The following is a 14,199-nucleotide window of genomic DNA, read 5'->3' on the forward strand; positions in this document are numbered from 1 at the left end:
TTACGTCGACGTGAACGGTCATCACGTCGACGGGACTTCGGCCCATCCGGAAGGGAGAATATCGGCAGGCCGAAAATCGGCTGCCTTGCGCAGACCCGTGACATTCTCCGCGGCAGCGGCGCCATTAACGCCCCGCCGACTTTTCTCCCTTCGGAGACTTCGGCGGGGGTGGGGGCGGGATTCACGGCGGCCAACGGCCATTCTCCGACCCGCTGGGGGGTCGGAGAATGACGCCCCTCATCTTGAGCTTTCTGGAATTTGGCAAAAAGGGGCTGGTTTAGCACAGGGCTAAATCGCTGGCTTTGAAAGCAGACCAAGGCAGGCCAGCAGCACGGTTCAATTCCCGTACCAGCCTCCCCGAACAGGCGCCGGAATGTGGCGACTAGGGGCTTTTCACAGTAACTTCATTTGAAGCCTACTTGTGACAATAAGCGACTTTCATTTCTTTGGTTTCAGATTCCACCATCTGCAGTAAATTGCTTTTATCCTCTGTCTATCTTTGTCTTCCTTTATCTCTCTATGCGTCTGTGTTCCTTTTCTCACTATCTTTATCTTTCTGCCTTTCTATTTCTCTCTCTCTCCTGCTTCTGCCCTTTATCCGTGCCCATTTATTTGTTCCTTCCTCCTCTATCTCTGCTGCTCACTATGTCCTCTCTCTCTCCCTTGCTCAGCATCTCTCTGTTTCGCCATCCCATGGGCAGTAGGAGGTGAAAGAAGTGATTGTGGTTTCTGCCTGATTTAGGATTGGATGGTGTGAAAGGGGAAGTCAATGATTAATTTTGAATAATGGGCAGCTTATAAGAAAGTTTCAGTGGGGTTGGGGTCTGACTGAGGCACAGCCACACTGACCAGGTAAGACCTTCAGCTGTTTGTACCTGACGCGATCTTTTCTCTAAACTGAAAAATAAAGTGAAGAGAGGATTTAAAAGCTGACAGGACTGTGAGACCCGCAGAGGAGGCCAGCTGAACCATCCTGCCTGTGTGGTCAAACAGTTACAATTATACCTCCTCATCCACAGGAAAATCTTACTCGGGTTCCATTACAATCAAAATATTTGGAATCCCAAATTCCAGAAAGCTCAAGGTGAGATCTGGGATATTTTAGAACTTTTAAATAAATTTTGAAATGATTGCATTAGAAAAATGGCAAGTTATTTGTTAAGTATTTTTAAAAAGCTTTACACACGAGGAATAAATAATGCACTTGTTGTGTCGAGATTAGACAAGGTGTGTGTGTGAAGTTACTGACTGTACCTCACTGAATGGGGTTTTGTTGTGTGTCTTACTTTGAACAGAAAACTGCAGTTCAAGGTCACCCTGAAACTGCTGGATTTTCCTTTAAACTTCATTTTACTGCAACATTAACTGAAAGCAAAATATCATTAAATGGGAATGAAATTTTATTGCCCCTGGATTGTTGGGGGAAGGGGGAAGAGTGATACAGGTGGAGAGAGCGACAAAGGCTGGCAGACCAAGGTGAGACAGAAAAAGAAAGCACCTTGGAAAGAAAGACAGTACGAAGTCTTACACCAGGTTAAAGTCCAACAGGTTTGTTTCGATGTCACTAGCTTTCGGAGCGCTGCTCCTTCCTCAGGTGAATGAAGAGGTCTGTTCCAGAAACACATATATAGACAAATTCAAAGATGCCAGACAATGCTTGGAATGCGAGCATTAGCAGGTGATTAAATCTTTACAGATCCAGAGATGGGGTAACCCCAGGTTAAAGAGGTGTGAATTGTCTCAAGCCAGGACAGTTGGTAGGATTTCGCAGGCCAGATGGTGGGGGATGAATGTAATGCGACATGAATCCCAGGTCCCGGTTGAGGCCGCACTCGTGTGCGGAACTTGGCTATAAGTTTCTGCTCGGCGATTCTGCGTTGTCGCGCGTCCTGAAGGCCGCCTTGGAGAACGCTTACCCGGAGATCAGAGGCTGAATGCCCTTGACTGCTGAAGTCTTCCCCGACTGGAAGGGAACATTCCTGCCTGGTGATTGTCGCGCGATGTCCGTTCATTCGTTGTCGCAGCGTCTGAAAGATAGATAGTGAGAGGGAAGCGTGTACGAGAGAGATCATGGGGACGTGGAGAGAGACAGATTGTGTGTGCGTGAGAGAGAGAAAGAAAGAAATAGTGACGGTGAAATGCCAGAAAAGAGAAAAACCGAGGCAGAGAGGGGGGAGAGAGAAGCAAACAGAGGAAGAGAGAGAGACAGAGAGGGAGAGAAACAAAGAGACGGAGCAGAGAGAGGGAGAGGGTGAAGAAAAGAGAGGGAGAGAAACAGAGAGGGAGGGAGAGAGAGAAACAAATAGAGAGAGAGAGACGTAGAGGGAGAGAGAAAGAGGGAGAAGCAAATGGATAGAGGGAGAGGGAGGGAGAGAGAGAGAGAAGCAAAGAGAGGGAGAAGAAAAGAGAGGGAAAGAGACAGAGAGGGAGGGAGAGAGAGAAGCAAATAGAGGGAAAGAGACGGACAGGGAGAGAGAGAAGCAAACAGAGGGAGAGAGAATGGAAAGGTGACAACCAGAAGGAGAGGAGAGAGCAAGAGATAGACAGAGGGCGAACAGCTGAGAGAAAAAGAGACAAACGGAGGGAGGGAGAGGGAGAAAACGATTGGTACAGAGAGATGGATAGAAACAGAGAGAGGCAGAAAGAGAGACCAAGAATGTTGGTTCATGACTTTAGAAATTAATAGAATGAAGTCATGGGTTAAAGCTATCGCCACAAGGTCATAAAATGATTGTTGTAAACGAGGGGGCACGTGGATCCAGGTGTGGCAGTCATTGAAAGGTTACCTTGTCTGTCTGGCCTGGAAGCTGCCATTAAATTGGCTTTTAACTGTGGACTTTCAGAGGCAAGGGGTGGGGTGGGGTGTTCACTGTTTCTCAGGGCGGGGGGGGGGAGGGGGGAGCTTCACTAACAGCTGATGCTCTTTTGATCTTCTACAGAATCTGGAGCAATGATTCTGATGGGATTTCTGCACACCAAAGAATTGAGCCAGGTAGGTAAATACAACATTTGCCTCTCCGTAACCCTCTCAAAAACTCGTCATTGCTCGGGAAATGACCAGCTTGGCCAGAATAAAAATCCTTTCATCTAATCTCTTCATTTTGTTTCAGTTCTCTTTCTCGCTCTCGATTTCTTACTCTCAGTTCCTCTCCTGCTCTCTTTTAGTCCAGTTTACTTTTCATTTCACTCTCACTCTTTTCATGGCAGCACGGTAGCATTGTGGATAGCACAATTGCTTCACAGCTCCAGGGTCCCGGCTTGGGTCACTGTCTGTGCGGAGTCTGCACATCCTCCCCGTGTGTGTGTGGGTTTCCTCCGGGTGCTCCGGTTTCCTCCCACAGTCCAAAGATGTGCAGGTTAGGTGGATTGGCCATGATAAATTGCCCTTAGTATCCAAAATTGCCCTTAGTGTTGGGTGGGGTTACTGGGTTATGGGGATAGGGTGGAGGTATTGACCTTGGGTAGGGTGCTCTTTCCAAGAGCCGGTGCAGACTTGATGGGCCGAATGGCCTCCTTCTGCACTGTAAATTCTATGATTCTAATTCTCCTTCCTCACTTTATTTTCCTTCACCTTTCCTTTGCTACTTTCACAGCTTCCTTTCTTCCCTCATCGTCACCTTTTCCATTTCGTCTTCTATGTTATTCCTTTTTGTTCGACACTCTTTCCCGAATTCACATTTCACTTTCTTTTCTTTTCAGCTCCCTGTGCTCCCGAGTTTATTTGTCTTCCTCTGTCTGTCCATCTTCTCTTTCTCTCAAACCTCCACCTGCTGGTGCACCGATCGCAATCAATCTCGGTCCTTTTGGCCGCCCAATACAGTTGGAGGTGCGAGCTGGAATTCTCCGGCCGTTGCGATTCACTTTTCCCGCCGGCAGCTCACCCTGCACCCCCCCCCCCCCCCCCCCCATCCCCACCCACCCCCGGATTCCAACCCGCTATCTTTCAGATGGTGGCATTAAATGCAACCCCAGCCTCTCCTCTTGGGTATAAGTTAAAGATTCCAAGGTGGCTATCGGAAGAGGGACAGCGGAATTCTCCCCAGTGTCCCCGGGCCAATATTTATCCCTCAACGAACAACACTCAACATCAGATGACCCGGTTGTGATCCCAATGGTGTTTCTGTGGGATCTTTCGATGCACAAATCGTCCGGCCGTGATCCCCTACGTTACAACAGTGATGACCCAGCCTCTCATTGGCTATGATGGGCTTTGGGACATCCTTAGGGTGTGGAAGACACTGGCCTAATTTCTCTGGGCCCGCCCACTGCAGGAATTGTCACGGGCGGGGAGGAGAACTTGGAGGACAAGTGAAAGGTCTGTTGACATTGGGTTGGAATTTCCTGAGTGGGGTCGGCAGGGCAGGAAACTCCCGCCGGCTGCGGAAAATGCAAATCATTTCCTCCACGTTTCTGACTCACAGAGATACCTGATGATGGGGCTGAGGTGAAAAGTGGGGAGGCCAAGTCCTGAGGGAGGGCTTGGTGATGGAGCGATCTTCTTATTCTCATGGTCTTCATTTCTCCTTGTCTTAGCTTTTGTTTCTAATCTTAATTCTGGTTTGGTTTCTGAGCAATAATCTTGAAATGTCAACTAGTTTATCTAGTGACCAGGTGATTGCCAGGCACCAGGGAGGTTCCATGTTGGATACCTTGTCTCAGGAATGATATAATTGGCCTAGGCTAGAGACAGGAAGAACACCTCATTCCCAATCATCGGCCACTTCTCCCTGAACAAAAAAAACCCCTGAAAGTGTTACAACTACTCAGTATTTGTGAAGAGAGTTAATAGGCTGGATTTTAATGGGTGCCATATTCACTGCCCCCGGTAGGGAGTCTGCCCACCATAAAGCCAGCTGTCTCGCAGCTATTTAACACTCTGCAGGACGGTAAGTGCCTTTGGTCGGGATCTCCACCCCACCTGGGGAGGAGGTTCTGCGTTAGACAACTACTGGTCAATCCGATTGGCTGGTCACACTGTCCCAGCAGCACCGGTTTGGAGCAGTGGCCACAGCTGGGCCTACAGGCAATACCTGAAGAAGGGAAGGTGGTGGTGATGGACTTCACGGTCAGTCCACGGTGTTGATGGGGCTGGCTGATTCAAGTGGGGGGGGGGGGGGATTGGTGAAGGGGGATTGTGCTTCAGAGGCTGGGGGTACGAAGGTTAAAGGGGGTATGATTTTGGTGGGAGTGGGGGCAGGAGAGATGCCTCTAATGGGCACTAGAGACCCCTAAAGGAGCCCCTCCTTCATGCCCAATACCAGGTGTGCAGTAAAAGCTGCCAGGCTTCTAGCTTGACACTGGGCCTTCTCCTGTTGTGGGTGAAATAGCAGCAGGTGTGGAAAGAGATACATAAGAGGCCATTAATCGGTCACTTCAGGACCTCAATAGACCCAAGAGCGAGTGGGCTGCCTAACTCCTCCTCCACCCATGTAAAATGGGTGACAGGTCGGGGGAATGTGGGCAGGGTCGCACATCTCACATCCCACAAGAGGATTCCGTCTCCGAACGCACCAGCGGGGGAACGTAAAACCCAGCCCAGTGCTTCAGGTCGATGAAACCCTGTTAGAATATTTCTGAGTGTTTTCAGCAGCTGCCGTTTCCTTTTCCGATATCCGTACTACTGTATTCTACTTCCGCTCTCGGGGTGCCAGTGACCCGGATGCAAAGTCCGTCAATTTTACAAGGTGAATTGTTTGCCTAAATTTCTGCTCAAGGGCATCTGCCAGTCCGTCACGAAGCTGTGTGATCAAGCTGCTTCTTAAAACGTGGCATTTTAAAAGAAATTTGTATTAAAATATTCCATGATATGTTTCAGGGTGCGAATACTGGGGCTGTTTAGCACAGGGCTAAATCGCTGGCTTTGAAAACAGACCAAGGCAGGCCAGCAGCACGGTTCAATTCCCGTACCAGCCTCCCCGAACAGGCGCCGGAATGTGGCGACTAGGGGCTTTTCACAGTAACTTCATTTGAAGCCTACTTGTGACAATAAGCGATTTTCATTTCATTTCATTTTCAATTTGGTGCAGTTCCATCAATGTAGCTGGAAACAGGGTTAACACCAGAACTAAGCATTTTTAGTACGAGTGTTTAATCCGAGTTACCTGACTTTAAATCACTGAAAACAGCTTTAAAAAAATCTCTACAGGACCATTTGCAAAAGCAAAATACGGAGGATATGTCGTATTCAAGAGAGCACTGGCGGCAGAATCAGAGCTCATGCCCACACGCCAGCGGGAGGACTGCGGGCCAGGCATCCCCTGGCCAAGTGATTCTCTGCCCCCCCATTCCAGTGAGCCGGGAATCGCGTTGGTGCGGATTGCAATAGATATGAACAAACGTGCCCCCCCTGCCCACCATCCCCACCGGACCCCATATGCCCCTCCAGAGACCCCTAAATAAAGAGACTCCCCCCAGAGACTCTCTAAATATGGGGACCACCACAGGGACCTCCGAAATAGGAGGACCCCAACTGAGATCCCCAGAATAGGGTACCTCATAGAACACCTAAATAAACAGACCCCCTAACTAAAGGGACCCCCCACAGAGACCCCCTAACTAAAAGAATCATCCCGCAGACTCCCCAGCAAACACAGCTGTGAGCCTTGCTTCATTCATCTCCCTTCATGGATGAGTAACTCTGAAGTGCTATAACCACAATGTTTAAAAGCATCAACCATTTCAAAGAGAGTTAAGTGATTGAGCTCTGCAATCTCTCACCATTTATTATTCTTTTTCATTCTTCCTGCCAAAATGGACAATTTCACATTTCTCCACATTATACTGCACTTGCCTGATCTTTGCCCCACTCTGAACTTACCTATATCTCTTTGTAGCCTCCTTATGTCTTCTTCACAATTTACTTTTATACCTATGTTTGTATCATCAGCAAATCCCTTCCTCCAAATCCTTTATATAAATTGTAAACAGATCAGGCGGCACGGTGGTGGAGCGGTTAGCACTGCTGCCTCACGGCACTGAGGACACAGGTTCGATCCCAGCCCGGGTCACAGTCCATGTGGAGTTTATACATTCTCCCCGTGTTTGCGTGGATTTCACCCCCACAACCCAAAAACTTGCAGGTTGGTGTATGGCCACACTAAATTGCCCCTTAATTGGAAAAAATGAATTGGGTACTCTAAATTTATTTATTTTCAAAAGTTGTAAACAGTTGCCACTCATTGCATTTTGCCAGCCTGAAAAAGACTCATTTATGCCTATTCTCTGTTTTCCGTTAGCCAGCCAATCTCCTATCCGTGCCAGTCTCCTACCCGTGCCAGTCTCCTACCCGTGCCAATCTCCTATCCGTGCCAATCTCCTACCCGTGCCAATCTCCTACCCATGCCAATCTCCTACCCGTGCCAATCTCCTACCCGTGCCAATCTCCTATCCGTGCCAATCTCCTATCCGTGCCAATCTCCTACCCGCTACACCTTGGGCTTGTATTTGCCACAATAACCTTTGTCGTGGCACCTTATCAAATGCCTTCTGGAATTCTAAGAATTCTTAAAATAACTCCAGTAAATTGATTAAACTTGATTTCCCTTTCACAAAACTATGTTGACTCTGCCTGATTGCCATGAGGTTATCCAAATGCTCTGCTACAGCTTCTTTAATAATAGCTTCTAACGTGTTCCCTTTGATAGATGTTAGACTAACTGGCCTGCTTTCCCGTTTCCGCCTCCCTCCCTTTTCTAATAATGGAGTTGCATTTGCTCGTTTCCGGTCTAATGGGACCTTCTCTGAGTCCAGGGAGTTTTGGAAAATTAAAACCAGTGTGTCAACCATCTCATTAGACACCTCATTTCAGCCCCGCAGATGAAGTCCATCAGGACCCGGGCTCTTGTCAGCCCACAACCCCAGCAATTTACACAGTACGGATTTTATGGTGACCGCAATTTCCCTGAGTTCCTGGGATGTTACTTGTATCCTCTACAGCGAAGACTAAAACAAAATATCTGTTTAGTTCATCTGCATCTTCTTGTTTTCCATTATCAAATCTCCAGACTCACTTTCCATAGGACCAATGCTCACTTTGTTAACTCTTTTCATTTCATAGAATGTTTTCATAGAATTTACAGTGCAAAAGGAGGCCATTCGGCCCATTGAGTCTGCACTGGCTCTTGGAAAGAGCACCCTACCCGAGGTCAACACTCCACCCTATCCCCATAACCCAGTAACCCCACCCAACACTAAGGGTAATTTTGGACACTAAGGGCAATTTATCACGGCCAATCCACCTAACCTGCACATCTTTGGACTGTGGGAGGAAACCGGAGCACCCGGAGGAAACCCACGCACACACGGGGAGGATGTGCAGACTCCGCACAGACAGTGACCCAAGCCGGAATCGAACCTTGGACCCTGGAGCTGTGAAACAATTGTGCTATCCACAAGGCTACCATTCTTTTTGAAATATTTATAAAATCTCTATCTGTTTTTATATTTCTGACTAGCTTTCTCTCATACTCTAACCGACTAATACCCGATTAGTCTTTTAATCATCCTTTGCTGTTCCTTATACTTTGCCCAATCTTTTGACCTCCCACCTGTCTCTGCACAATTATATGTTTTTTCTTTACGTTGGTGTCTCTGTCCTTGGACTTTTTATTACTCTTTGGAATGTATGTATTCTGTGAATTCTGAAATATCCCCTTAAATGTTTGCCACTGCATCTCTATTGACCTGATACCTTCACCTGATTTGCTTTTACATTTTAGCTAGCTCTACCTTCATGCCCTTAGAATATCCCTATTTCAATTTCAAAACCTAGGGTGGGATTCTCCAATAATGGGGCTATGTCCCCACGCGGGCGAAAAAACGCACGCGAATCACTCTGGACTTACCTGGAGAAAGTCCAGGGTGATTCTCCGATTTGCAGGGGGCTAGCAGAGCCCCGGAGTGCCCCTCGCAGCTCCGGCTGCACATCCGGTCGGGGGTCCGCGCACGCGCACGGCGACCGCCTGCATCGGCGGCCCCGCACGACATGGCCGACCCACACCGCGGACGACAGCAAAAAGATAGCTCCCCCCCCCCCCCCAGATTGCGCGCGCCCGCAGATCGGTGGCCCCCGATCAATAGCCTGGCTGTCCTGGAGGCTCTTCCCCCCCCCCCCCCCCCCCCGGTGAATGATCCCCCCGCCCCCCACCAGGACGGCTACGGACTGATTCCGCAGCGGCCACGCCGAGTGCCCGCCGGGTGGAGCCATGAGAGAACCACGCTGGCAGGAACTCGGCCAGCTGCACTGGGAGAATCGCTGTGGGGGCCTTTTTCAATGGCCCCCGACCGGCGCCGCGTCGACCGCACGCGCCCGATTGCCGTCGATTATCGGGGGGACCGGAGAATCGCGGGAGCGGTGTCAGACCCGATCTCGGGTTTGAGGCCCATTCTCCGCCCCTGTGCCAAGCGCGATTTCGGCACGGAGGCTCGGAGTATCTGCCCATAGACTCCGACCCACTCTTCTCTCTCTCAAACTGAATGCAAAACTCAAACATATTCTGATCGCTGCTACCCGGAGGTACCTTCACTATCAGATCATCTATTACTCCCTGCAAAACACCAGATCTAGTATAACCTGATCTCTGGTTGGCTCCAGAATGAGCTGTTCTAAATAAACTATCCCGAAAATCTTCAATGAACTCCTCTTCCGTACTATCTTAGCACATCTGATTTTCTGAGTCTATATGCAGGTTCAAATCCGCCATGATTATCTCCGTGCCTTTCTGAGAAATTCCCATTATTTCTTCCTTTATAATCGACACTACCGTGTGGACACTGTTAGGGGCCGGTACACGTCTCCCACTTATTGGCGGGATTCTCCCGCACTTGGCGCGATGGCCCGATGCCGGTGCCAAGAACGGCGCAAACCACCCGGAAGTTGCGGAATCCTCCACACTTCCGGGGGCTAAACCGGCGGCGGAGGGGTTGGCGTCACGCGGGGGGGGGGGGGGGGTGTAGAGTCCCGGCCATTACCTTTACGCTTTCTTACCTCTATCCAAACCGTTTCCACATCCTGGACAGGAACTCTAATGATATGGCTTTCTCATTTTTTTCCCCTCATGAACTTATCTATCTGCCTCTTAAATGCACCTTTGCTATTGGCACTTATCTCGGAGATTGTTATCTTTGCTTTTTAATTTGGACTCCAGCTTCGCAAACCCTTCAGCCATACCTCTTGCCCCATTCTATGTTGTTGATTCCTAAATGGACATGACAACTGGTTGATCCACCCCCCTTTTTCCAAGTTCTTCAGCAGCAGGGAGATGTCTTTTCGCACTTTCAGCACCAGGGAGGATTCAGAACTCCCCGTTGTGGCTGCAGGGAACAGTGTCTATTGCCCCTAACTGTACCTTCCCCCTCACAATGCCACACGCCTTTTCTTTTTTTTTTAATAAATATTTTATTGAAAATTTTTGGTCAACCAACACAGTACATTGTGCATCCTTTACACAACATTATAACAATACAGATAATAATGACCTTTTTTATATAAACAAAAAAAAAAAACAACAACAAATAAATAAATATTAAATAACAAAAATAAAAACTAGCCCTAATTGGCAACTGCCTTGTCTCAGGCCATACCCCCCCCCCCCCATCCCTCCTCCCCCCCCCCCCCCCAAGTCCTGGGCTGCTGCTGCTGCCTTCTTTTTTCCCCCATCTATCTTTCCGCAAGATATTCGACGAACGGTTGCCACCGCCTGGTGAACCCTTGAGCCGACCCCCTTAGGACGAACTTAATCCGCTCTAGCTTTATGAACCCCGCCATATCATTTATCCAGGTCTCCACCCCCGGAGGCCTGGCTTCTTTCCACATTAGCAATATCCTGCGCCGGGCTACTAGGGACGCAAAGGCCAAAACATCGGCCTCTCTCGCCTCCTGCACTCCCGGCTCTTGTGCAACCCCAAATATAGCCAACCCCCAGCTTGGTTCGACCCGGACTCCTACTACCCCTGAAAGCGCCTTTGTCACCCCCACCCAAAACCCCTGTAGTGTCGGGCATGCCCAAAACATATGGGTATGATTCGCTGGGCTTCTCGAGCACCTCGCACACCTATCCTCCACCCCAAAAAATTTACTGAGCCGTGTTCCAGTCATATGTGCCCTGTGTAATACCTTAAACTGAATCAGGCTTAGCCTGGCGCACGAGGACGACGAGTTTGCCCTGTTTAGGGCATCTGCCCACAGCCCCTCCTCGATCTCCTCCCCTAGCTCTTCTTCCCATTTCCCTTTTAGTTCGTCCACCATAGTCTCCCCTTCGTCCCTCATTTCCCTATATATATCCGACACCTTACCATCCCCCACCCATTTCTTTGAGATGACTCTGTCCTGCACCTCTTGTGTCGGGAGCTGCGGGAATTCCCTCACCTGTTGCCTCGCAAAAGCCCTCAATTGCATGTACCTAAATGCATTCCCTTGGGGCAACCCATATTTCTCGGTCAGCGCTCCCAGACTCGCGAACTTCCCATCCACAAATAGATCTTTCAGTTGCGTTATTCCTGCTCTTTGCCACATTCCATATCCCCCATCCATTCCCCCCGGGGCAAACCTATGGTTGTTTCTTATCGGGGACCCCCCCAATGCTCCGGTCTTTCCCCTATGTCGTCTCCACTGTCCCCAAATCTTCAGTGTAGCTACCACCACCGGACTCGTGGTGTAGTTCCTCGGTGAGAACGGCAATGGGGCTGTCACCATAGCCTGCAGGCTGGTCCCCCTACAGGACGCCCTCTCTAATCTCTTCCACGCCGCTCCTTCCTCCTCTCCCATCCACTTACTCACCATTGAAATATTAGCGGCCCAATAATACTCACTTAGGCTCGGTAGTGCCAGCCCCCCCCTATCCCTACTACGCTGTAAGAATCCCTTCCTCACTCTCGGAGTCTTCCCGGCCCAAACAAAACCCATGATGCTCTTTTCTATCCTTTTAAAAAAAGCCTTCGTGATCACCACCGGGAGGCACTGAAACACAAAGAGGAATCTCGGGAGGACCACCATCTTAACCGCCTGCACCCTCCCTGCCATTGACAGTGCTACCATATCCCATCTCTTGAAATCTTCCTCCATCTGTTCCACCAACCGCGTTAAATTTAGCCTGTGCAATGTGCCCCAATTCTTAGCTATCTGGATCCCCAGGTAACGAAAGTCTCTTGTTACCTTCCTCAACGGTAGGTCTTCTATTTCTCTACTCTGCTCCCCTGGATGCACCACAAACAGCTCACTCTTCCCCATGTTCAATTTATACCCTGAAAAATCCCCAAACTCCCCAAGTATCCGCATTATTTCTGGCATCCCCTCCGCCGGATCCGCCACATATAGTAGCAGATCATCTGCATATAAAGATACCCGGTGTTCTTCTCCTCCCCTAAGTATTCCCCTCCATCTCTTGGAACCTCTCAGCGCTATCGCCAGGGGCTCAATCGCCAGTGCAAACAGTAATGGGGACAGAGGACATCCCTGCCTTGTCCCTCTATGGAGCCGAAAATATGCCGATCCCCGTCCATTCGTGACCACACTCGCCACTGGGGCCCTATACAACAGCTGCACCCATCTAACATACCCCTCTCCAAAACCAAATCTCCTCAACACCTCCCACAGATAATCCCATTCCACTCTATCAAATGCTTTCTCGGCATCCATCGCCACTACTATCTCCGTTTCACCCTCTGGTGGGGCCATCATCATTACCCCTAACAGCCTCCGTATATTCGTGTTCAGCTGTCTCCCCTTCACAAACCCAGTTTGGTCCTCATGAACCACCCCCGGGATACATTCCTCTATTCTCATTGCCATTACCTTGGCCAGGACCTTGGCATCCACATTTAGGAGGGAAATTGGTCTGTAGGACCCGCATTGTAGCGGATCCTTTTCCTTCTTTAAGAGAAGCGATATCGTTGCTTCAGACATAGTCGGGGGCAGTTGTCCCCTTTCCTTTGCCTCGTTAAAGGTCCTCGTCAGTAGCGGGGCGAGCAAGTCCAAATATTTTCTGTAAAATTCAACTGGGAATCCGTCCGGTCCCGGGGCCTTTCCCGTCTGCATGTTCCTAATTCCTTTCACCACTTCTTCTACCGTGATCTGTGCTCCCAGTCCCACCCTTTCCTGCTCTTCCACCTTGGGAATTTCCAGCCGATCCAAAAAATCCATCATTCTCTCCCTCCCATCCGGGGGTTGAGCTTTATACAATTTTTTATAAAATGTCTTGAACACTTCATTCACTCTCTCCGCTCCCCGCTCCATCTCTCCTTCCTCATCCCTCACTCCCCCTATTTCCCTCGCTGCTCCCCTTTTCCTCAATTGGTGTGCCAGCAATCTGCTCGCCTTCTCTCCATATTCATACTGTACACCCTGCGCCTTCCTCCATTGTGCCTCTGCAGTGCCTGTGGTCAGCAAGTCAAATTCCACATGCAGCCTTTGCCTTTCCCTGTACAGTCCCTCCTCCGGTGCTTCCGCATATTGTCTGTCCACCCTCAAAAGTTCTTGCAGCAACCGCTCCCGTTCCTTACTCTCCTGCTTCCCTTTATGTGCCCTTATTGATATCAGCTCCCCCCTAACCACCGCCTTCAACGCCTCCCAGACCACTCCCACCTGAACCTCCCCATTGTCATTGAGTTCCAAGTACTTTTCAATACATCCCCTCACCCTTAGGCACACCCCCTCATCCGCCATTAGTCCCATGTCCATTCTCCAGGGTGGGCGCCCTCCTGTTTCCTCCCCTATCTCCAAGTCTACCCAGTGTGGGGCATGATCCGAAATGGCTATAGCCGTATATTCCGTTCCCCTCACCCTCGGGATCAATGCCCTACCCAACACAAAAAAGTCTATGCGCGAATAGACTTTATGGACATAGGAGAAAAACGAGAACTCCTTACTCCTAGGTCTACTGAATCTCCACGGGTCCACACCTTCCATCTGCTCCATAAAATCCTTAAGCACCTTGGCTGCTGCCGGCCTCCTACCAGTCCTGGACTTCGACCTATCCAGCCTTGGTTCCAACACCGTGTTAATGTCTCCCCCCATTATCAGCTTTCCCGTCTCTAGGTCCGGGATGCGTCCTAGCATTCGCCTCATAAAGTTGGCATCATCCCAGTTCGGGGCATACACGTTTACCAAAACCACCATCTCTCCCTGTAATTTGCCACTCACCATCACGTATCTGCCCCCGTTATCCGCCACTATAGTCTTTGCCTCGAACATTACCCGCTTCC

At 49.6% G+C, this 14,199-nt stretch overlaps 1 protein-coding gene across 4 annotated transcripts in view; it reads left to right on the forward strand.

Moving 5' to 3' along the window:
• The first annotated feature begins 832 nt into the window (after window positions 1-832).
• The window catches only part of cdh16 (cadherin 16, KSP-cadherin), a 151,534-nt gene continuing 138,167 nt past the window's right edge, over window positions 833-14,199 (forward strand). The window contains exons 1-2 of one of the 4 annotated variants that reach the window (XM_072517796.1): window positions 833-852; window positions 2,940-2,992. In XM_072517796.1, the coding sequence (XP_072373897.1) occupies window positions 2,951-2,992 (42 nt within the window). In that variant the 5' untranslated portion in view covers window positions 833-852; window positions 2,940-2,950. Of the gene's footprint in view, window positions 853-936; window positions 1,085-2,939; window positions 2,993-14,199 lie in introns of those variants that run through there. The other 3 variants (XM_072517794.1, XM_072517795.1, XM_072517797.1) reach the window with 3 other exon arrangements.

This window comes from Scyliorhinus torazame, chromosome 10 (assembly GCF_047496885.1).
Source record: "Scyliorhinus torazame isolate Kashiwa2021f chromosome 10, sScyTor2.1, whole genome shotgun sequence".
Taxonomy (NCBI): Eukaryota; Metazoa; Chordata; class Chondrichthyes; order Carcharhiniformes; family Scyliorhinidae; genus Scyliorhinus; species Scyliorhinus torazame.